The sequence below is a fragment of the Passer montanus genome, unplaced genomic scaffold (assembly GCF_014805655.1).
Source record: "Passer montanus isolate IOZ18808 unplaced genomic scaffold, ASM1480565v1 scaffold153, whole genome shotgun sequence".
NCBI lineage: Eukaryota > Metazoa > Chordata > Aves > Passeriformes > Passeridae > Passer > Passer montanus.
Window position 1 is genome coordinate 413,597 of NW_024362385.1, and position 23,914 is coordinate 437,510.

General features: G+C 51.0%; 1 protein-coding gene across 2 annotated transcripts; it reads left to right on the plus strand.

The window, feature by feature from the left end:
• Positions 1-500: 500 nt before the first annotated feature.
• On the plus strand, positions 501-4,706 carry HLX (H2.0 like homeobox). Of its 2 annotated transcripts, XM_039702042.1 has the most exons (4): positions 501-1,651; positions 2,213-2,392; positions 2,864-3,048; positions 3,857-4,706. In XM_039702042.1, exons 1-4 carry the CDS (start codon positions 1,087-1,089, stop codon positions 4,196-4,198), a joined length of 1,272 nt encoding a protein of 423 aa, XP_039557976.1. In that variant the 5' UTR covers positions 501-1,086; the 3' UTR covers positions 4,199-4,706. The 2 variants fall into 2 exon arrangements, with proteins under 2 accessions (XP_039557976.1, XP_039557977.1); XM_039702043.1 differs by lacking the exon at positions 2,213-2,392 and having other exon boundaries at positions 503-1,651.
• Positions 4,707-23,914: the final 19,208 nt, after the last annotated feature.

Sequence of the window (23,914 nt, forward strand, 5' to 3'; positions counted from 1 at the left end):
AAGATGTTTTCATAGATTTGTCCCTAAATCATTGCAATGAATATAACATATGATTCTGGTGTACTGGAGAAAGTGGGGATAGTTCTGCCGTCAAAGGTTTGAGGAATTCTTAAGTAATTTTTAAGGTGTAATTGGTGTGCAAGCAGATGGAGCTACCGGGATGGAGAACCTGACAAAAATATATCCTAAAATTACACTGTCGTCAAAACAATACTAGGTAATTAATCTCTGCTAATGTAGGAGCCAACGTGTTCTGGGCCCAGAATGTCTGGGAGCTCTCATAAATGCATATATTGCATGCATCAGCACGGACTCCTTCTCTTCCAGACTATCCCAGGCTCATTTATCCGGGAAGGAAACAAATTTCCTTGAGAATCGTTTCCAAGAGGACAGGCTTGCTTCCAATAGCCAAGAATTTCCCCGCGCGTTTCTTTCAAACGTTTGGAAATCGTGGCGGCAGTACGCGCGGCGACCCTGCGCTGTATTTGTTTTTTGGGGCGGGCGGAAAGGGAAAAAGTGGTTTTTCAAAGTCCGGAGCGCAATTTCAGGGGGTATAGGTGTGTGCAGGGGTGTACTTCGTGGGGCAAACCTCTCCGAATCGCGGGTCCGGGGCCACACAGCGGGCGCTGTGGGCGCGGTGGCGGAACCCGGCCCCGGCTCTGCGTGGGCGTGTCGGCGGGCGGTGCTGCCCGGCCCCGCGGATCGCGGATTGGGCGTGGGGAGGGAGCGAGGGTTGCTCGCTGCCAGAGAAAGTTTTGGGGAGGGGTGGATGTTTTTTTCTTCCCCCAGTGCGAGGAAAGGGGGTTTGGTTTGGGTTTGTTTTGTTTGCTTCGCTCCGCTCCTCGCCCGCTCTGTTTCTTCGTCCGGCCGTGGGTTCTGGGGACTTTTTAATTTTCGGGGTTAATTTTTTCGTTTTATTTTCGTCATTTTTTGGTGGTTGGCTCTCCCTCTTTGTCCCTTCGAGAAGTGCTCCACCAGCCGCCTCTCGCCCTGCCATCCCTCCCCATGCGCCCGGGGCCGCGGGCAGCTCCGCGGCGCACACCCGGGAGCTGAGCTGCGGAGCGGCACATCCCCTCCTCGGGCAGGATGTACACGGCCGGGCTGGCTCCTTTCTACGCCTCCAACTTCAGTTTGTGGTCAGCGGCGTATTGCTCCGCATCGGGGCCGGCGGCCAGCGGCTGCTTCCCACTGGACGCCGCGGCGGCGAAGAAGCCGTCCTTCTGCATCGCCGACATCCTCCACGCCGGCGGCGAGGCCGGAGCCGCCGACAGCCTGCCCGGAGGGCCCGGCAGCGGGATGCCGGCCGCGCTGGGAGCCGTGCACCACGGTGGTCCCTTCCACGCCACGGCCTCGCCGCTCCGGCCCACGCCTGTCGTGGCCCCCGACGCCCCCACCGCCGCCGCCGCCTTCCCGCCGCGCCTCTCGCCGCTCTCCGCCGCCTACCACTCCCACCACCACCGCCCCACGCAGCACCGGTCCCCCGCGGCGGCGGCGGCGGGAGCCGGAGGCGCCCCGGTCCCCGCCCGGCTGCCCGGCGGCCACACGCACAGCTCGGCGCCGGCGCCCGCTAGCAAGGACCTGAAATTCGGCATCGACCGCATTTTATCGGCAGAGTTTGACCCCAAAGTCAAGGAAGGCAACACGCTGAGAGGTAGAGAAATTAGATTGTCCGCTTTCCCTGCTAACGCTGTCGATGCTGTTACTTGCGCTGTAATTAACGACTACACCCGCGATTTGAAAACTTTTCAATCTAGGCGAGAAAATAATTATTTTAAAAAAAGCGCGTTATAAATCAATGTTTCTAACAGCTCTGAGCTCACTGACCTTCCCCCCCCGCCCCTCCTCCCCGTCCCGGCCTCCGCACGGCAGAGCTGGGGCGCAGGGCTTGCGCCCCTGGGAAAATAGCGATAGCGTGAAAGTAGCGAGAGGAGCGCTCCGCGCTTCCCGGAACGGCCGGGGATTTCTGCCTCCCAGGGCACAGCCCATGTTAAAGGCTTTCGCTGCAATCCATCTCCCCTCGCGGCCTGTAAACATCCTGACCAAGGGAGTAAATATCTCGGAGGATGTCTCACTGCCGGGGCACGGAGGAGAGCCCTTGGGGGCGGGAGATGGCTGCTTGGAGCCCCTCCGACCGGGCACCCGCTCCGAGTCATGCCGGGTTGTCGGTCTCGACCGCGGTATAACAGAGCTCTCCTTGTTCCTGTGCTCGCAGATCTGACCTCCTTATTAACTACGAGCCGCCAAACTGGGGTTCATCTCCCCAACTTGCAGCCTTCCGCCGGCCAGTTCTTCGCGTCTCTAGACCCCATTAACGAGGCCTCTGCTATCCTGGGTCCCTTAAACACAAACCCAAGGAGCTCAGTGCAGCACCAGTTTCAAGACACTTTTCCAGGTACATCTCGTCCCTCCTCTACCCTCCCGTGGCACGGGACCCTACGTCCTGGAGCAACCCCCTTCCTCCCGAAGGGAATCGCCAGGCAATTTTGCAAGGCCGGGGTGTGTGTAGCAAGGTTCAGATTTTGGGCGAAAGCCGGGCTGCATGGGGGGGAGGAAGAGCTGCCTAGCTAGGGCCTGATCTAGAGGACCGTCCCATCGAGTACAGGAATAACCTGGGCCGAGAGAGAAGAAGCGGGGTGGTGGGAGAGGAAGAAATTCGGGTTCCACACAGCTCCACTCGCGCCCGAGGCAGCACAAGCTGACAGGACACGTACCATTCGGGCAGGCAGGGCCACGCTGGTCCGGGCCCTCCCTGCACACCACACTCCAGCTCTTATTCAGACAGATTTAAGGCTAACTTTCAGGCTGCAATATTAACAACACCATCTCCCCCTCTCTTCCCCCACTTTTCTCTTCCCTTCCCCAGGTCCGTACGCAGTTCTAACCAAGGACACTCTGCCCCAGACGTACAAGAGAAAACGCTCCTGGTCCAGGGCTGTTTTTTCCAACCTGCAGAGGAAAGGTTTAGAAAAACGGTTCGAAATCCAGAAGTATGTCACCAAACCGGACAGGAAGCAACTGGCGGCGATGCTGGGGCTGACAGATGCTCAAGTAAGAACGGCTTCGGTTTTATTTCAAACCTTACTTCCAGTTTAGATGAATACCAGAGGGCAGTGAAATTTCAAGGTGATTTCCCTTCCTTTATCATGAGTGGGAAGCCTGTGTGAAGATCTGCACCTTGCCCCGAGCATCTCTTGCGCCCAGGTTCCATGGTGTACCGCGGCCCGGTGCAGAATTTTCGCCATTGTTTTGGCCACCGAGGAGCAGGCCGGGCGGAGAGATGAGCGGAGCCAGGGCAAGCCATCAATGTGCGCTTTACTGCAGTGCAGTTTGCTGTAGGAGGCAGTTTAGGGCAAAGGAAGTAGAAGCAAAAACACTATTCTTAATGTCCCTTTTTAAAATTTTTATTTTCTTTTTTTTTTTCTAAATCTTTCCTTGCGTTGTGAAATCCTTCGTTCTGAGGAAGTGAAAACATTTCCTCAAACGGAAGCATTAAACGCCACTCTGTAATGATTCCACTATTGAGGCCCGCAGTGCACAGAATTGTATAACGCTGTGGTTTCTTGAGCAAGATTTGGTGTCCTGGAAGAAGAAGTAGAAGGAAAGAGGGAAAAAAAATACAAACAAACAAACATATAAACGGGGTGGGGTGTGTGCAGTATTTAAATACACAAACTAGAAGGAGGAAAAAACAACAACAAAAAAAACCCTTTAGTCGCGTAAGGATGTGGGCAGCGAGAGGGAGGACGGCGCCTCCTCATCTTCCCGCGCTGCCGGTGCCGGTGGAAGGGCTCGGGGCCGGGCGCTGCGCGGGGCGCGCTGGGGCCGTGCCGCCCGTCTAAGGGCGGCGCGGCCGCAGGTGAAGGTGTGGTTCCAGAACCGGCGGATGAAGTGGCGGCACTCCAAGGAAGCGCAGGCCCAGAAGGACAAGGAGCCGCCGCCGGAGCCGGAGCCGGCGGCCCAGAGAGCCGGCGCACCGCCCGCCGCCCCCGGGGAGCCCGAGCGCAGCCCCAGCCGCTCCGACGGCGACAGCGACAGCAGCGACGCTGAGTCCCTCGACATGGCCCCCAGCGACACGGAACGGACTGAGGGAGCCGAGCGGAGCCTGCCCGCCGCCGGGCTGGGCAAGTCCTCCGGCAGCCCCGGCCTGCCTTCCCCCCCGCCCGCCGCCACCAGCCCCGAGCCGCGGAGCGGTCTATAGTCGGGGTAGCCCGGGACCTGTTCGCTAATTTATCTCCCTTCCCCCGCCCTGGGGCGCGGCAAGTCCGGCCCAGCACCGGCCCCGGCCCGCTCCCGCCTGTGGCCAGCGCCCGGCCCGGCCCGGGGCGAGGATGCAGGCGGAGCGGGGAGCCCCAGCCCTGCGGCGGCGGAGCGTGAGGCGGCCGCCTTTCACTCAGAGCTGCTCGCAGGAGACCGGGAATTTTTCCCTTTTTCCCCCTTTTTTTTTTTTAATTTTAATTCTCCGTTTCCCGCCCATCGTTCTCTCCAAGGGAAATCCGAGCGAGGGACTGCGAGAACGCTCTCAGAAATCCCCACCTTTCCCCGCCCCACCCCCCAACCAATTTACAATGTGAAGTATTTTGTCAACGTCCTCATTGGTTGCAACTTGTTGCTTCGAATAATCCGGCCAAGAAATACTGCACTGACAAAATATATAAATATAAATATATATATATATAAAATTCCTGTAAATAAAATGTTTGCTATGGTTTGTAGCCACGTCAGTCTTTTGACCAGGGGCGAGGGCTGGCGTGGCTGCCCCAGCTTCCTTCACCCGCTCGAAGGCAGCAGCTGCCTCTCATCTCCTCGCCAGGCAGCCTTCTCTTTTTTTTTCTTTTCCTTCTAATGAAGGCAGTAACAAGGACTGGATTTGATGACGCAAAGTTGTGCCCCCGATGAGAAAGTCACCAGCGGCATTCGTAGCCCCGCGTGTTCCTATGCCGTGTGAGGTGGCTTTTGATTACGGATGCCAGGCAGGGCTGGGCTGTCCGACCGACCGCGACTCCTGGCGCTGCTGCCAGGAGCCGGCGGGGCAGTTTTGCGGCGCAGGGGGCACACGACGTGTTTGATTTGTTTTGCTTCGCTTCGCTGTGCCGTGCTCTGCTGTCGCTCCGGCTCGCAGCGCGCTCCTCCGCGAGCCCCCGGGAGGTCACAGCGCGGTGTGCGGCTCCGGGGCCGCGCTGTGACGCCCCACAGGCGCTGTGCGCGGCCAAGAGACGGATGGTGCCATGGGGGTAGGGTGACACTGGGGTGCGGGGGACACACGGCGGATTCTCCCCCTATTCCTGTGGGTGCCGCTGGGGCTGGGTGCCCTCCCCGGTGCGTGCGGCCTGGCGGCTCCACCGGGACTCCCCGGAGTCCAGGCCGGGATCCGACTGCTCCGCTCGGGTTCAGAGTTAGCTTCGCCCTGAGAAAAATATGAAGCGCCGCGCTACTCCGCGCTCCGTTCCTCTCGGGCCACGAGAGAGGACGGGAACCGTTTCTGAGGCAGCCTGCTTACCCCTCCTCCCTTGCCAAGCAGCACGGATTAGAGCGAAAGCAGCGGTGGTGAGCAGCCCCTGTGCTCCCCTCTGGGGAGAGAGTTTTTTGCCCCGGCACAGAAATCCACGAAGGTGGGATGCTGCTCACGGAGGCAGGGGAAGGGCGGGAGAGGCCGAGCCGCCCTCCTTCTGCCCCACAAGCTCGGCCGATGGGCACTGAACCTAGGACATCCCTAGAAAGAAATGGGAGACAGAGGGATAAAGTTAAAGACCGAGAGAATGCCGGTGTCCTCTAGAGATGTGGAGGCGGGTTCACGTTTGGCCTTCGCCCGCTGCTTCTCTGAAGGCTCAGGCGAGAAATCCTTCGGGACCAGGGGGGTTTTCCGGGAGGGACACTCTCCTTGGGGGCCGCCCTTGTTAGCGAGAGCAAATCCCCGAGGAATGGGAAAGAAACACCCACAGAATTTCCCCACCAGAAGCCCTGGGGAGAAGGACCTGGGGCATAGAGCAGACCAAGAGACATCTTGCGGGACGAAGAAGGGATGGGTGAATTGGTAAAAACACGTATAACCGAGAGGTCAGAGGCTCCGTCAGAGCCGCCACAGGCAGGGTGGTCTCCAGGCAGGGCGCGCACAAAGTTCTGGTGCATTCCTGGACGCCCGTGGCGCCCGCGCGGTGTAGCGCTCCAGGGGCACCGTCCCTGACCGACCCCTCTTGGGGCAGAGAAGTGGGACGGGGGAAGAAATTACTTGGAAGGGCTTTGTAAATTAATGTTCTGCCTTTAAAACCTTGCCAGGCAGTAAAGGAGGGGGTGTCACGGTTAATCGGGGCGCGGTGTGGGCCCTGCAGTTCACTTTCAGCCACAGAAAGCGGCTGCGCCCATCAGCGCGGGATTTGCCATGATGCTGGAACTCCCCTAAATGCAAGGGAGGCCGCGGGACAGATGCCCAGCGAAACACGACTGTTTCTCCTCCGATAAACCACCGTGGTGTGGCTCACGGAACCGCAGGAATTTGTTTGTCTCTTGAGTTTGCTTCCTGAAGACTAGTGCAGGAGAGAGGGTTTTGGAGCGGCTCTTGTCAGATGAGAAAAGAAAAGCGCGTCGGGAAAGAGTTTCTCTTCTCTTGGGTCAAAGGAATCTGCATCTCCTCCAGTGCAGGGCTGGCTGCGTGAGGCCAGGCTCTCTCCACCTCGGGCTCCCCAAATAACGGGAGCAACGCCCGCCTGGATTTGGGGTCGGGGAGAGAGCGAGGCAATGCCTTTATTGCAGAATTTTAAGATAACACGGGGAGAAAAAAAAAAAAAAAGAGGGGGAAAGAATGCTGTTGGGACTCGAGCTTTAGGTACAGATGCTCAGATAGGAAGGGAAGAGATGGGACAAAATTCCTTCGTCCTGTGCCCGCTTTCTGTGCTCCGTGCACCTCGGGTGCTGTTCGGGCCAAGGGGCCAAGTGGCGGAGCGGGAGGATGGGTTTCTTCCTCTCCCCCGGCTACAGGGAAAATTAATTACATGTCTCTCCAATTTGCTCCTGCTGTGCACGTGCAGGTACAGCAAAGCCAGGAAAAGGCGTTTGGGGAAAGATGCGCCCATGGAGGGATTTGTGTCCGTCTCTTCAGGGAAGGAAGTTTTCCCCGTCCCGCGAAGCTGCAGTTACAGCTCCATTTCTGCGGGAAAAAATAGGGACAATGTCGTGATCGCAGACAGCCCCAGCGCCGTTGGCTGGCGAAGGCGACATGTCCGTAGTGCAATGCAACACCTCCGCTCCCAGAACAGGTCAAAGAAAGCTTGGGGGGATCTCTATTTCTTTTGCTTGTTATGGCCAGGTAATACGAAAGGCTTTTGATGCTGGTTGTCTCTGAACTATAGACACCCGAGCCCACTGTTTTACTGCTGACCCGAAAATCCCCGACGGTGTTTCAGTCGGGGGCAGCAGCTTTCGTGGCAGTCTCTTCACCTCCCCTATATCCGCTGTGACTCTTTCCAGGTCTGTGCCGGGCACCGCAACCCCTTCGGGCTCCCCCTGCCCGCAGCATTGCGGCCGGGTGACGGCGGGGTGTCGCAGTGGGGTCGGGGTCCCCGCGGAGGGGCAGGCAGGGTCTTTCCCAGCGCTGCCATGGTCCCCGCGGTCCCGGTCAGGGCAGACTCATCGCACAAACTCTCTTCGTTGCTTCGCTTCCCCACGCGGACGCCCCGCAGAGATTTTTCTCTCTGAGTTCAAATGAAAAGCCGTACCAGAGACCAAGAAGCAGGAGCGATACACGCTGCCGCACGGAGGACGGAGGTTTTCCTGCCTCCTTCTGCCTGGCATGTATGGGAAATCGGATTAATACAGAGGCGGGAGGCCTCGCCGTGCGGCTCCGTTATCCCAGCCCTGTCTGGGGGCATCCACACTCCCAGAGATGCGCAGCCGGGATGATCAGAGCCAGATCCGGCCAGCCTTCTTCCCGGGGAGCAGCTTTACCGATAACCCCACCTTTCCCGGGCGCTGTGTTAGGAAGCCCAATGAGATACTTTTCTTTTCGTCAGATTTCTTACCAGAGACCTCCCAGCTCCAGAGACCCGAGTCAATTTCAGAAATAACAACCACATTAGAAGAAAAACATCCCAAACCAATAATACAACAAAACAGAAGCAATATTTTAATTAAGAGATACACGGTGCAAAAGGGCCGGGTGAGGAACTGGCATCGGGGTCCGCCGCTGTCCTGCCTGGCGAGGACGGGGTGCCTGCCGCAGTCCCCCCGCCTGGGTGCTTCTCCCCCAGAGCCCCGTGGGAGCGGAGCCGGCGGCAGCGAAACCTGAGATCGCCTCCCTCGTTAGCAGAGCGAGACCGGCCCGCTCCTTAGGAAAATATTTTTATTTTATTTTAATGTCGGGCTTAAGATGATGTTTTAAAAAATAATTGTTTTCAGACCCCAGTTCGCTCGATATCGCCGTTTCACACTCGCAGGCACACACAGCTTTCCCTGCAGTTCATGCTTCGGGACTGCCTGGCGTCGGCAAGACAAACTGCAATCTCCAAAATGTCAACTTTTGCCACAATCTCGACTAAAAAAACCACCCCCTTCTTATTGCTGTTGAGCGCTCATCAGAAATAATGGCTGTTTACACAAAACCTTTATTCACTTTCTTAAATAAACACCAGTGAATTCAAATAAAGCAAAGCCTCAGCTATAATTCAGGCACAAGGTTTGCTGTGTGTATTCTCGGCTGCGGACCTGGAGAGACTCCTCGGAGAGAAATATGAGGTCTCTTTTCATAGTCCACCTCCATTAGCTAAATATGCTAGCTCACTTCGGCCAGGTTTATACTACTTCGGTTTTCCTTTTTCCTCCCTCTCTTCTTATGTTTTTCCCCAGATGAAGCGGAAATATTTCGTCCCTTTTCCCTGGTCCCTTTTTACAGAGGTGTGGTTCGGGCGCTTTTCTTTTTAAATCAATTTGCAGAAGCCCATTTCCCTCCCTTTCACAGCCCCGGCTCGGGGGCGCGCTGCGGGAGCACCGCCGCCCTCCGCAGCCCGCCCGGCCGCGGCGGATGCTCGTGGCTCTGCGGGCAGAGGTGGCTCTGATTATAAGGGGACGTGTGTGGCTTGTGGGTTGGCGAGCCCGGTGAGGCGATGCCAAAGTCTCGCTTATCTGGGAAAGAACCGCCTATAAACGCAGTTCGTGCAGACCCACGAGCTCAGGACCCGCGGAGGGAGCAGCGGCCCCGCCGTCCATCGCCCCTCCAGGGAACCGGGTCCGTCCCGACGCAGCGCGGGGAGCACTGCCCTCCTGCTCCCCTCATCTCCGCCACACCCAGGCCGGGACTCGAGGCCCCAGCCCTAATGAGATCCATTAAGCGTATTATTAATGTGGAGGTTTGCTGTGAGGTCCCGGCTGGAGGGAAGCGGAGCTCTGCTGCAGATACAGGCGCTCTGATCTGCACCACCTGGCTGAAACCAGAGAGCCGCCACTTCATTAATGGGTTTAGCTTTTACTAATTGGTGTCTTTAGGAGCCTTGCCAAATTCTACTCCGCGATCTTTGGAGGCAGCTTTTGTTTTTCCTTCTGCCGGTGACATTCGTTGACGGCAATCAGAGCCGATCCCACTGCAGCGCCGGCGGCCCGCCAGGCAGCCCGACAGCCCCCGACGGGCCAGGCTGGGCTGCGCGGCCGCTCCGGGCACCTCCTGCCCGCTGCTGCCTCCACCATCACCACCTACCATCGTCATCTTCAGCAAAAGTGGGAACGCCACAGCTGAACCCGCAGCGAGCAGAGCCAAACCCTCCTCCTATCGCCTCGGGGACGGCTGCGGCAGGTGACACGAGTGCAGGTGGGGCAAAAGGAGCCCTGTAACCCACATCCCCACTGCGAAAAGCAAGCACGGGGGCTGGGGCTGTCCCTGTCCGCCTGTCCGGGGTAGAGGGGAAAGCGGCCACGGGGCCGATCCCAGGGAAAAGGGGAGCGGCAGGGGCAGTGCCCGGCCGTGCCAGCCCCGTTCCCGCAGCAGCTCGGATCAGGCGCTGCTCTCCCTGGCCCAGAAAACCGGCACCACGGCCGAGTCCCTTTCGTCACCCGCCCTCGGGATCAACTTCGTTCCCGGCCCCGCGGCTCTGAGCAGCTTTTCTGAGACTCACACGGCCGTAGCTAATGAAATCCGCTCACCGCAAATCACAGAGCTCTGCCGTACGCTATAATCAAATTTCTGCTTGCCTTAAAAAACCCCGGCCACCCTCCTCCACCCCCGTTCTCCGGGCAAACCCCAAATCAAAGGTTTCTAGCCATCACACCCCTCCAGTCATGCCTGGTCCCAGACCGTCTCTCCCGGCCTTAGTGCCATAGCCTGTTCTTCCCGCCTCCTCGCGATGACCAGTTCCTTTCCTCGGCCACGAAAAGAGGCGGCTGCTCGGGACCACCCCTGTCCGCTTCGTCGGTCACCCGCATGGCAGAGTGGGGGTGATGAAAGGATGGGGATGGTGGAGAGAACAGAGGGGTTGTGGGGTTTCTTGCCCAGCAGCCCAAGAGACGGGTCTGTGGGGAAATGACACGCTTTCACAAACACACACAAAAATCACTGCAACCTCATTTCCTGGGTAATGTGTCACCAGCCGTGTAAGTCAAGTATTCAGGGGTCAGACACAGCTGATAAATCACGCCGAGTGGGGATTTTATCCTCCTCACAGAACCCTCGTCACCGGGATTTGCTGAAATACTCCGCGGGCTGCACCCTGGTGCCGGCCCCGAGGCAAAGGGTCAGAACCGATACGAAATGCAGAGGTATTCCTGTCCCCCTCTCACCCTCTAGCCTGGAGCCTGCCCGGCCTTGGCCCATTTAAGTCGGGCTACAAAGGGCTCTGGCCCGTGCGGGGCCGGGACAGAGACCCCAGCTCCATCTGACCCCCGAGCCCGTGCCTGAACGTAGCCAAGGAAAGCAAGAAGAAGCAGGATGGGATGCAGCACTGAGCCGGTCCGTCTCCCCGAATACATCCCAGTACGACTCTAAAATGCATGAGCTCCCAAACCGGCCCGAGTCGCTAGAGCGCTCCACGCTTCCATGGACGAGCCCAGGACCTGGCCCTAAGCCTTGTCATTGTCTTTTGACACCACATAAACAAAACATGTAGTTGCAGATGAAAAATAATTGAGGGAATTACAGCCTGTGTTTTACAAGCAATCCATTTGAGCTTTTCTATTATCATCATTGTTTTAACGACAGTAGAAGTATGTCGGAATTCTCTTTTTCAGGGCATTCATACAGAAATCCTTACGTAGGTATTGGAGTATGGACATGACCATACATACACGCATATTTATACGTAAAAGCAGTTAATTGCAAATACCTGTCTGTGTGAATGACTAGACTGTGCCAGGGCATCAATGTCTTTAGAAGAACTTCGGCAAAAGTGCCTAGATTGCAGGCATGTTTAATTCCTGGCCGTAACGAGATCTGTCTGGATCCTAACAGAGATGTCCAGAACAGTGACTAGAAGATGACTTGATGAAGTAGTGTGAGCTTAGTCTACAAAAATGGGCTGTTGATGAGAAGAAAAGGGCTTAGACTGCTGCTGATACAACAGCCCCTTCTTATGGCTACAGCCTTTCAGCATGGCTCGGGAGACAGTATTTTTATCAGTGGTGAAACAGGGAGGATGTGGAGCTTAGTTCTGGCTCGGGCTTGGCTCTGTATGCCTTCCCTTTTTACTGTAGTTCTTCAGTTCTCTAGAACTTAATAAAATACTTAATATCGTTCGCTTCACAGCATTGTATTTCCAATGATAAATCTTAAGGGGGATCGTTCGCCTCAAGTGGCCCCTTCTCCATCCCCGGAGAGTCCCCTCCCGCCCGCACCCACCAGTGTCTGTGACTGCAACCGTGGCGGGTTTACCGCCGGTGGCTGAGGAGGAAAATTTCTCTCTACTTTATCCTCAAACCTTTGGGAACGTTGTCCGGGATGGGGTGGAGGTGGGAAAGGTCCTGACGTCCTTCTTTCCGGCGCTGCGGATTGCTCGGACCCCCGCCATCCCTCGCCCCCGCAACCCACCCGAGGCGGAGCGGTCGAGGGGGCGGCCCCGCGGCCCGGCGGGATCGGGCTCCTCTCCGCTACGATACACGAGTTTATTTGCGCGCGCACCCCTCCCCATAAATCCCACCATCTGTAATCATTATCTACATGGAAACTTTTGCCCCCTGCAGCCCCCAGGAACCTCCTCTTCCCGCCCCCCCCCCAGCTCTAGTTAGCGGTGATGATTTTAAAAGCATGCGATGATCTAAGCCCTAATACTAATATTATGCATCATTTGGACAGGATAACCATGCCACCTTGTCAAACGCTGCCTCTTTACACAACCCATTTGCTGCATCGCAGAGTCATAACGGCGGTGATGGATGGGCCGGGGACACCCCCGGCGCCCCCCCGGCGCGGGCAGGAATGCAGGCGGGCGGAGCCCCCGCGCCCGCGGCCGGCCCGCACCCCGCCGGCGACAATTTATGGTCTGTGTATATTTGCTGGCTCCAGATATCGGCAACGTAATGGATAGTTATATTTTATGAATCCGAGGCTCGGATCTAGGGACTCGGGAGTCCCTTCCATGTATGGTGCACTCCTGTCTCACCCTTAATCCGCCCGGCAGGCAATAAACTTCCCCGCTAAATGCGCTGGGAGATAACAGACAACTTTTATTGATTACAAGAAAATGCTCGAAACTAAATAAAGGGTTTTTATGAGGATCCCTGCGAAGACTCTGTTCCCCGCAACCATTAAGTGCAATATCGACGTTTTACTGAGTGTAAACTGTGAACTTGTTTAGCCATAAAGATTGGAGCGGGCGGGAGGCAGATGAAAAGCGCGATGCTCGCCGAGATGAGAGCAGCCGGGCTCGGAGATGCCACCGGGCTGCCAATCCGGAGGAGGGTGCCCGGTGACGTTCAGGACTCCCCTTCGGTCTTTCTCTCTTCTCCCTTGTTGAAGGCGTAGGAAACCTCTCCCAAACTTGAAAACAGGGAGCGCTGGGGCCCAGCACCAGAGATGCTCAGCCGGGAAAGAGGGAAAGGCACCTCACAGAGGCATTTCTAGCGGGACCCGTGAGAGTTATCGCCCGGGCGTACCCGGAGGGGAGCATGAGGGGGAGTCCACTCGCTTTTTAAAGTGGATGGTGGTGGAAGGTTGCTTCATCTTCCTCCTCTTCCCACAGGCCCCGGGTGGGGGAGGTGAGAGAAAAGAGGCGAATTTATGTGGTTTTTTTTGTATTCTGACCGTCTTTGTAGCCTCAGAGGTGTAAGGGGCGTTGGAGTCTCCGTCTGGAAGAGGGATGATATTGGGGCAGGCGGGGAGGGGAGGTTCGTCATCAGGCAGCCGGGCTCTGCCCAGGGACAAGGTAGAGACCTACCCGTGATGGCTTCTCTCTCCTCCGGGGTGTGCACATCCCCTCCCCTCCTCCGCCGAGGGCACGGACCGCTTCGGGGAAACAGTTTAATTCTTCCATAACACTCTGCAGCAGCACAAGGGACGGGCGGGGGTTGCCAAAGGCATCACGAAAATATGAACCCCAACTGCGTCCCTGACTTTGAAACAGCAGTGAACGTATAATTTTTTTCTTTTTTAATTTTTGGGGGCGGCGCTCAGTCTTTTGAGACCAATCCTCTAATAAATTGCTTAAAGAGTTCCGTGGCTTCTTTACCGCTGGTATTTCTGTCCATAGGCGGTAGGCTTGGAAGTCACAAATGTTATTTTCTCCTGCAACCTCATTGCCAGCCTTCAACAGCAAGAAGCAAACGGTGTTGGGGTTCCCCCCCGCGTGTTTGTTCTGTTTGCCGCACTTGGGAAGGTAACTGTGAAATCAGTGTCTGCGAGTTGTACGGCATTTTACTGGAAAGCCATAAACCTGTCTCATTCCCTGATGTTTCACGATTTACTTACGAGCTTAAAGGAAATACTTGAGCAGTGTTCCCTCTGCAGTTCTCCTTCGGTGAGGGGAAGCCAAGGGAAGATGTCAATATTGCCATCTCATTTTACAATTTATCCCGTCTACCCAAACCGGGGGTGTATGCAAACCAAGGTGCCGTGGGGTTGGGTTTCTGAGGGGCAGCCCTGTATCTCAGGGGTCACACTCGCAGGCCCAGTGAATTATTTAGCCTGCCCTTTATTGCTGCTAAAACGTCGGCTTCCGTTTAAACAAACAAAGCGACTCAGAGCCGTTTATCCGGCAGAAGTCCAGTGAGCAGGATGTCCCGGCAGCGGTGCCGTGTGTGCTCGCGTCACCCAGCAGCCCCTCTGCACTGTCTCTGCTCACGCTGTGCGGGATTGTCTCCTCACCAGCGACCTGCACAGGGGCCTTTGCCTTCCCCGTGCAAACACCCTCCCTGCAGCCCACCATGTGCTTGTGCTTTATCTCTAATACACGTGCTTCTCTATGTACACACATATAACATCATGATGGTCCTTTTTAAAATTAGCCATTTAAAAATATTTATTTTTTTTAAGATGCAGCTTCATGAGGTATATTTAGCCCATTAGCAAAATTAGCTGATGAGAACCAAACCCAAACAGAAAAGACATGGGCATCAGTATGCGCAGATTGGAAAACATACGGGAGGTTGTTATATACACTTCAAGTCATAAATTAATAGTCGGTTTATTCTTCAATCAGGAAAAGGCCATTAAGGTTTGTTCAGCTCTGGTCTGTGGGAAAATAATTTCTTTGAGGTCCCCCTAAAGACCCCCAGAAGTTTTCTTTCCTCTGTCATGAGCAGTCTGCTCTTTCCTGTTTTCTGGACAGAGGGAAGAGTAGAACCTCTGGAGAAAAGCAGCTTTTTAGCATCTTGAATTTCACTTTGCATCTGTCTTCCTACCTGCTGATTTAATTTCTCTTTGCGTTCGGGACCTTTCTAAATCTGCCTAGAGAAAACTGTGGAACAGTGAGAGTTGTGCATCATTATTTATCAGCTTTTTCTTCCTTGCTGGTGGTCAGTGTTGCAGCTCTGAAGGAAACAGACATTTGAAGGCAGGGGGCTGAGGAGTGGGAAAGCACATCACGGAAAGAAATTAAATTTGAAGAATGAGAGGAATGGATAAAAAAAGGTAGGGCTGATGACTTTTTCATTGCATAGATTTCCTACAGGAGCAGTGGTTACTGATCCTGGGCCTGCTTATTTATTTAGTGTGTTTCTGAAATGCATGAGCTCCTAAGCTGGCCCGTGTCACTGGAGCACTCCACGCTTCCATGGATGAGCCCCAGGCCTGGTCCAAAGCCTTGTCATTAGAAAGGAGCTCTTCTCCAGCCCATGCACCCACTGGCAGAGTCTCTATACACCATTTAGTGACCTGCTGCCCACCCACTCTGGGGTCACACTGAACCCCAGAGACCAGCAGGCTGCTGCTGTGAGACTGGGAATTTGATATCAAAGGGTCATTTGCCACCTTGCAGGTGATCAGACTTTCCCCTTCCCCCTTCACACTCAAATTTTTCAGGTGCTATTTTAGGGTTCCCCTTGGCTAACATTGGCACAGATGCAGGCCAGAAGACCCTGGCAGTTCATGAATCCCAGCATAGTGGCTCTCCATCCACATGAATGGTGGGGTAGGTTTGAGTGGAGTGGTCTCCATGCCAGGAGCTGATGGGCTGCTGAAGCCTCAAGCGCTGTCTAGCTCTCCTTTGGTCAGTGCCCCTTCAAACTAAACCCTCACTGTTCTTCCTGGGCCAAATTTCAGTACAACCCTGCTCTTTCTAGTCCAGTACTGGTGGTGCTTGCTAGCACAACATGGTTGAGTGGGAACTGACCCAGCCAGCAATGCAACCTCACAAAGATCCCATTGTTCAAGCTGGTCCTAAGAAACACTGGCAGCTCTCTCCTTTCCTTTGTAAAGGTTGAGGCAAACCTACTGTGGAGATCTGTGCTTTGTGTGGACTTCTGCCCTTGTGGTGAGACTCACCCATGCCAGCAGCCCGGGAGCTGGCAGTGATGGAAGCCTACGTCAAGATTTCTGTTGTGAAAGGCAGTGAATAAAATTATGGGTTTTCTGCTGGGGAAGTCTCAGTTCTGGGCCTAAGTTTCACTGATCTGATGCATCATGAACAAGGTTTACTTAGGCTTAAATTTGTCCCCATTTTCTTGCCAGTTCTACTATCTCTATAACCATGAGGCAGAAAAAGAATCAGGGCAAAAAGAAAAAGTGATAGCAATAAGAAAAAAAACCTGAGTTTGTTCAATCAATTTTTGACCTTTCAAAAAGAAATTTTAGCATGATGTAAGTATTTTAAAGGCAGTTTACAAAAAGCACAACAGGTAAGATTCCTTGAATGACATTGTTTAAAAAGGGTGGTGTGGAATAGTAATCAGAAAAATGAGTCAAATGAAAGCCTAGGCTGCTTCTTGTAGGAAAGAAATGCTAAATGGGTATTTTTCATCCATAGTTGTCTTTTTTTAAAGACAGTTGACTAAAATATTCCTAAAATGTTCCTGTTTACCAAGAATGGGTCTTGGACACATTTTCTGAGCAATTATTTAATCTACTGTTGGACTGGAATGTTGAATAATTTTCAGCTTTGGCTTTTCTAAGCTCATCTCTAGTGCAGTGAAAGCTTTTGCCTTGGTACTAACCAGCTGTGTGCAAGAAATGATTCAGAGGTGTTTGGTTCCCAAAGTTACTGTCTTGGATTCAGCTAGAGTGGAGTTAATGCCTTCAAACATGAATTGGAGACTGCCTCTGACAGAAGGTTGAACTGCTCCCCTCAAAACAGCCTTGCTAAAAGGCAGGAGGTACCTTCTATAAACAAGTATTTCTGGGAACAGTCTTTTTCCTTTCAGGTTTGTTTTGTCCCTTGAAGAGTAAGATCTGAAGTGCCTAAGAGGATATTGAAGAAGGTTCATCTGGGGCAATAACCTTATCCTTGTAATCCTCAATGAGAGACTGTTACCTAAGAGCGGTAGTGATGATGAAGTGATACATACTTACTTTTTATTATGAATCTCATGATTTATTTAATTTTTTCTTACGACCTGGGAATGATATATGAAAATGGATAGGCATCCCATGCTTGATGGAGGTAAAATATTCTCATCCATGGCAGAGAGTGGAGTTCCTGAGACACAACTCCTTGTAACCGCCCTTTGCTGATAGACAGATTCAGTTTGTTCTTACTCAGGCATGTGAAACGAATCCAGCTTTCAGCTTCTGTATTTGGCTTTTGTTTCCAGTGTGATCTGTTTGCTTGGCACTGTTTTTTCAAAACTTTGACTTTTGGGTTGCACTGTCAACATTATCGTGTGAGATCTCAGCTTGCTTTGCTCACGGACGTGCCCAACTGGAGGAGGACAATGCAGACCTGTGCAGCACATGGAGCACATTACAGTGAGAAGTCACCGTTGAAATAGCAGAGATCATGCCATTTTTTACAGATGCACAGCCACAAAGTAGAGAGATGGGCTGTTTGAGATAGTTCCAAAGCCAGAGGTTGTTGAAATATTGATGGAAGTACACACTCCTTCATTTCTATGCTTCTGAAATACAAAATATCCATTAAAAGTGACAGACTTGAAGCCAAGGCAAACAATTTTGTAAGCTAAACTTGAACACTTTTACTTGCAAGTACTGATCTTGTGATGACAGATTCATCTTTCCAGGTCTGGCAAATTTGTTCCTACTGTAGCCTTGCTGGAAATTACCCTGCAAGTGTTTATAATCCTGTCCTACTGTGGAGAACTCCTTGTGGGATGCATAATTCAGATGAAGGGAGTGACCTCGTGGCTATGGGCAAGGTGGGACTATGTAAGCATCACAAAATGGTTTGAGTTGAAAGGGCCCTTACAGAGAGAGGTTTCCTAGTTCCAACCTTCCTGCATGAATAGGGACGATTCCCACCAGACCAGGTTGCCCAAAGCCTCATCGAATCTGGCCTTGAACACTTCCAGAAGAAAGACATCCACAATTTCTCAACAAGTAGTTTTGGATTTTGTCTTTTGCACTGGAAAGCCCTGGTAGTCTTAAATCATGCTACACATATAACTGTATTTTGACTCACTTTTAAACTAAAATAAAAATACCCAGACAGTGCTTTGCACAGAAGTTTAACAACTGTTAAATACATAAATAGACATCACATACTAAAATACTGTGTTAATATGAGCCATATAAACAGAAGAGAGCAGAAACACAGAAGTCTTTTAACCCAATCTAATTTTGTGTCTAGACAAGATTTACTCAGCACCAGAGTCTGCCTCAGTGTTGCTTTCTGGTACTCGAGGTAGGTACAACACAGTCCTGCTTCTCAACATTATTAATTTTCCTAGTGGGCTGATGCCTCTGAGGAAAATGGCAAAAACATTTCCAAGACTGCCACTGAATGTGTGGAGTCACAGAATGTGTAGCCGGTGAATCCAGGGGTCCTTGGTACCAGCAAGAGGCTTGAAGTTCTTTTAGCATTATTAATACTATGGTTCTGATCACAGCTGATGAGGGGAGAAAGGAAAGAGTAAAAGGTCAGAGTAAAAGATAAGAAAGAGAGGGTGGAAGGGTATAGCATTTTCCCTTTTATCTGCATTTTTCCATGCAAAAAAATTAGGACTTGTGCTAAGGCATTTATTTATTCGTTGCTAGGAAAATTGCCTTGTGTCTTAGTTTCAGCAAGGTTAGTATATTTTTCTTCATTATTATGAAGAAATATATATTTATCTTTTATGACCAGTTTAGACTTATATGGAGGTGGAGGAACACACCATAAAACTCTACACCATAAGCTGTGTACAGGACATATCAACGACTCTGAAGTGAGTCCATTAATGAGAGAAGAGCCAATCCTTAAAATTTCATGCTATAGCAGCTCGGTGCTGCTGAGGAAGACATTAAATCATCTTTGTGTAGAAGGTAGAGAGACCCACTATGTGACTACTGTTTCAAGAAAATATGATGCAGATACAGACCTAGATCCAAGTATGGAAATTGGCTGATGGGTCCCTCAGACTTTCTGGCAACCCATATGCTACGGAGGAAGAAAAAACAGCTGTTGCAGCTATCACTGGAAAAGATGATAGTGACCAAATTGAGCCTCAAAAGGGGTCCAGGTCTCTGTGAAGGAGCCACGAAGACTCAGGCTGGTGCTGTCATGGAAAGCTTTGTCATCACCAAGTGTGGCAGCAAGCCAAGCTCCCAATCCAACATACACTGGAGCAGGGGAGAGGATAACTGGGGGCAAGAGGCTATGCACAGTGTGTCTCAGATGTATAAATGCACACATACCCACACACAGACACATACTTGTGCCCTCCCCGTGCCTGGCATTCCATGGTCAGGTATGAGATAGCAGCATTTTGAACATAAATGCTGGTTGTGAGAAACCTGTATTGATATAATAAATAAATGTGACTGAGGTTTACAGTTCAAACAAGCTCTGAGGAGCCACCACAAATCAGCTTGTCATGTTGCCACCAGCTTTACAATCAATCTCCCATAAAGGGCTTATGCTCTGACTCCTTTCTCCAGTTTGCTTATTTTAGTGGGAAAACTGGCTGCAAGCTGGTCCCTAAAAGATGACTGGACTCAGACCTTTCTGTTTTTAAATGAGCAAAGCACTCTTAGAGTTTAGTAGTAGAGCCCACTTGGAAAAAAAAAAAAAGATCAGGAGAAAAGCAAACAAAAGGCATCATCTACTTCTGTGCTGATGGTTTGGTCTGGCCCTGGCAGTCAGAAAGGCTTGACGGAAATTGCTGCTGAAGTGGGGGAAGCTGTGGGCAGCTAGAGCTGGGGCAGTTGTGTTATCCTATAACAAATGAAGCCCTGTTTTGTACCCTTTGAATGCTGTGCAGATAATCCCTATCACACAGTTAAAATCAACTTTTGGGTTCTCTCACTGTAACCTCCTTCCTGTCCAGCTTCAGCCCTGTGTCCTGCTTTCCACTGAGGATATGGAGAGGAGTTTCACTCACCCCTTTCAACAAGCTTGGCTCAGAAATGAAGCATCTATCCTGGGCAAAGCAGCTGCATGTGGCTCTGGGAGGGTGCAAGCTTAGGTCATAGCAATAGTGACCTCAACCTTCTGGTTGGGGTGGTGTGAGACAGCATCCTTTCCTCTCACCCCGTGAGCAGAGAGAGCCTGGAGGTGCTGAGCTGTGACCTCTGCCTGGTCCTGCTGGTTGCCTTGGCTGGTTTGTCTTTCCCAGAATGCTGGAGACAGAAGGACTTCCTTCGGCTGGCTCTGGGTGGCCAAGAGGATCCTGTGCCCCCAGTGGGACAACCAGGGATTCCCCCTTGAGTACATCTGGCATTTTTGACATTTCTATCCTAAATGCCTGGGAGCAGAGACTCTCGTTTTAGATACAGGGAGACCTTGCCCAGCTGAATGGGACCCCTGCTTTTGTGATCAACATGAACACATCCACAACACAAGGAGAGCTCAGAAATAGGCACCTTGACAGAGTATTATGCAGGAGCAACACAGCCTCTCTTGCTTTTACCTTTTCTGATACTCTGAACTGGGCTAATGGTTCCCATGTTTTTTCCACAATGACTCCCAAATGTTTTTTCCTGACAAGCATGCTGAATGGCTGTTTCATTTAGCACATAATCATTAGCTTCCCTCCTTGCTACCAGACACACTATTTTGCCTTTGCCTTCACTGAAAGGCATTTGCCATCTGCTTATTTTTTCATAATATCAGTGTTGTAATATTGCTCTTAATAATAACAATAACTGTACACTTGGCTCCCTCCTGGTGCTTTTCATTAGATCTCATAGTGCTCAAAAATCCAAATTATTCTAAATCTTGTTAAAAAAACTCATTGTCACCAACTTTATCCCCAAGTGTTGCAGTCCAAGTTCAGCTATCCAGTTTCAGGCTGTTTACCAAATGCCCCTGGCACTTTCTGAGTGAAATGCTTCTATTCCAAATCAGTATCTTTGATTTTGTAAAGCAATTTTCTACCCATCTAGTTCCAGTCTACTCCTATACTGTTAAAAGAACAGTAAGGAACTCCCCACCTCAAATGTAACTCTTTGGTCCTGCACTTTGTCAGCTTTTGTGTGTGGCCAAAACCTCTACTGCAACACACACTGCCAGGTATATGCCAAGGCACTGAATATCCCAATCACTTATATTTAGACTCATATTTACTACAAATGTCTCAAAGGGAATCTAACCACATCCCAGCATGTAGCTTTCATGATGATAAATTCAGAAATGAGGGTAAATGGTACCGATGCTCGCTTTCAAATTTGGCTAAGACGGATTCCCACTCTTTCTTTCCCATGCAATAATGTCCCGTAAGATCCCAGCAAGCTCCACGGAGATGAGCTCTTGATATTTTACAAATGAAGCTCTCCTGTTGCTTCTTAAATATTTTTTTCACACCTTTCCTTCCAAGAATGCTTGCCTTTTTTTTTTAAGTAAAGATATGAAAGTAATTGCTCCTGAGAGATTTTTTAGTTGTCAACTCTTTCACACCGTTTTAGTCATTGCAGTTCATACATTGCTTGCCTTAGTCTGGAGAGCCCAAATTAGGACAGGTACTACTGTGTGTATGCAGAACAAGGCAAAAAGTGAAGAGAATGAGAGAAGTGATACAAGGGGATTTTCCAGCTCTGTCAATAAAATCACCACAATAATAACTTCCTTCAACATGTTTGTTGCTAATGGACCTGCATGCAGAACTACTCACAGCGTAATACTTTCAGAGATTAGACTTCTTCTCTTTGCAGGATATCTGTGCGTGCTGCCAAATGCCTGCAATTTTCTTACTTAGAAGTGATTCTACAGCCAACTGTGAGCTCACAGCCTGTGAAGCACACACACAGGGTTCACTTGTCTCCCATAGTGTAGCTGCCATCCTGTCCTTTGCTATTTGTGCCTCTGGAAGGCTTGAAGATCATCTGAGCCTGACTAAAGCTACACTTCAGTGCTACGACTCAAGTACAGAAATGAGGAAGGACTCAGAGAGACAGACACACATTTCTGTGCACAACCAAGGGGCCTTCAAATGGAACTAACAGGAACCAGGATGAAGGCCAACAAAAGGCGAAACCTTTCCAAGGGTTTAGTGGATGCTAGAAGATAACAAAACTCAAGGGTAAGACAACAAATTTGTGTCAGAAATTCACTCAGGGACACCAAGGATGTGAACACATCAGGCATGGGAATGCTTAGAAGTTGTTAGAGGTAGGATAGTGCAAGGGAAGGGCTGTTTAATAACTCACCCTGCTTTTATATCCCCCTCCCTGGCAGCCTGCAGCAGTCCCTCTGGAATACCTGACTCTGGGCCAGGGTTTTGGTCCTCTTAGAAAGCTCTAAGAAAATGTTTGAGTGTGAATGTTATGGGGTGAATGGTACTTCAGCTGTTCATTCATAGGCATACAAACAAAAATTGCCCTTTTCCCTCCTGTTATTGTCAGCAAAGTGGTGCTTCCACCGAGACTGGAATGGAGAAGCTGTAGAAAGGAAATGTTGTTGAACATAAGAACTTCACTGGGGCAAGTGATCAAAGGACACATTTCTAGTGGTTTGCCCAATGCTCACAGCTTATTTTCCCTGTTGCAGAAATAAAAAGAACAGATGCTTCCCACAAGAACTTGAAAAGCTTCAGTTATTTGCCAGGTTATGAGCTCATTAAAACAGAAACCCCTTCCCCAAAAGAAAATGAAAGTGCAACAGCTTATTGTGGTTATCAAGAAAAATAGGACCAAGGAATTGTCCCAAGCAGGAGGTAGGCTCATCCTGCTCATCCTTTCCTTTTCTTTTTATTTTATATTGTTTTTTTACTGACAGACACTCCTGGATAAGTATTACAGCTGTAGATCAGGGATCTGTTGCTTGTTATTGCAGATGGTACTGAGGTGAAGATGAATGCCAGACACATTAGGCTTAGCAGGGTGGGTTTTTAGCAACTTGAACATGTTGATAAAAACAGAAAAGCTAATAAATCAGCCACTGAGGTCCAGACTGTAAAAGGCTGGCTGTCTTTTTTTTTTTTTTTTTTTTAATGTGTGGAGTTTCTGGGGCACAAACAAATATTGTAAACACATTTTTATTGTTTAAACCTAGTCACATTTGCAATTTGTTTGAGTGTTTGACTGACTTTAAACACTTTTTGGTGTAAATCCAGGCCAAGAATGAAAGCCAACAGAACAGTTTAACCCAGGCTGGTGCTGAGAAAGAGGCACTTCACCCCCTCTGGCTTGTGCATGAAAAAGACACCTCTCTTTCACCTCTCTGGCCATCCTTTTTTAAAGTCTGAAATTAGGGCAGGGTATTAAACAGTGCCTTTACTATACCCATGCAATGGAATGTATCATTACATTTTGTGGTGTATCGTGAATTAGCTCTGGGTTAAATAGGGCTCCAACCTTCAGTAGGCTACAGTGGAGACTCAGGAAACAGATATGAGTGTAGGGATCCTTTCCCAGCCCCTGTATGCACAAATCAACCCAGTTACCAGTGTTAATATAGTTCTCTCTATGTCTTAAGATATATATGCATACACCTTTGCCAAACACACTTTTCCTAGGGCTTTTTTTTGAACACAAAAACAAGAGAAGAAGGGAGAGGTTGAACCAAGTCCTGTCTAAATCTATGTGGACCTGGCTGGAATTGTGTGTGAGCTACTCATGAAAAGATAGTTTTTCTATCTAAGAAATATGAGGGGGAGCTTGAACCTGTCTTCCCGTCTTTGCTGCTTCTGCTTCCAAGTTGCTTCTTGCTCCATTACAGTGGTTCTCCATTAAGGTGAGTGATGTTTTCCTGAACTGTCATTTAAGGAGGCATTTTTAGAGGAACTCAATAGCTATTTTAGTTTCTGGAGCTATATTCAATAGCTGTTTAATTTACTAAAACATGGCTCTGCAGAATGCTGACTCAGAAATACTTATATACAAGATTCAAAAACTAGAATGACCACAACGGGGAAAGGAGAGGTGAAAAAGCTTTTTTGTTTTATTACTTGGAAATATCTTCCCCTCCTCCCCCATCAACTTGCA

What these genes read in the sequence shown, in the direction of transcription:
- HLX (XM_039702042.1), top strand. Translation starts at nt 1,087, where the DNA reads ATGTACACGGCCGGGCTGGCTCCTTTCTACGCCTCCAACTTCAGTTTG. An exon ending in GGAAGGCAACACGCTGAGAG is followed by an intron (nt 1,652 to 2,212) that starts GTAGAGAAATTA and finishes CTGTGCTCGCAG; the next exon opens with ATCTGACCTCCTTATTAACT. An exon ending in GTTTCAAGACACTTTTCCAG is followed by an intron (nt 2,393 to 2,863) that starts GTACATCTCGTC and finishes TCCCTTCCCCAG; the next exon opens with GTCCGTACGCAGTTCTAACC.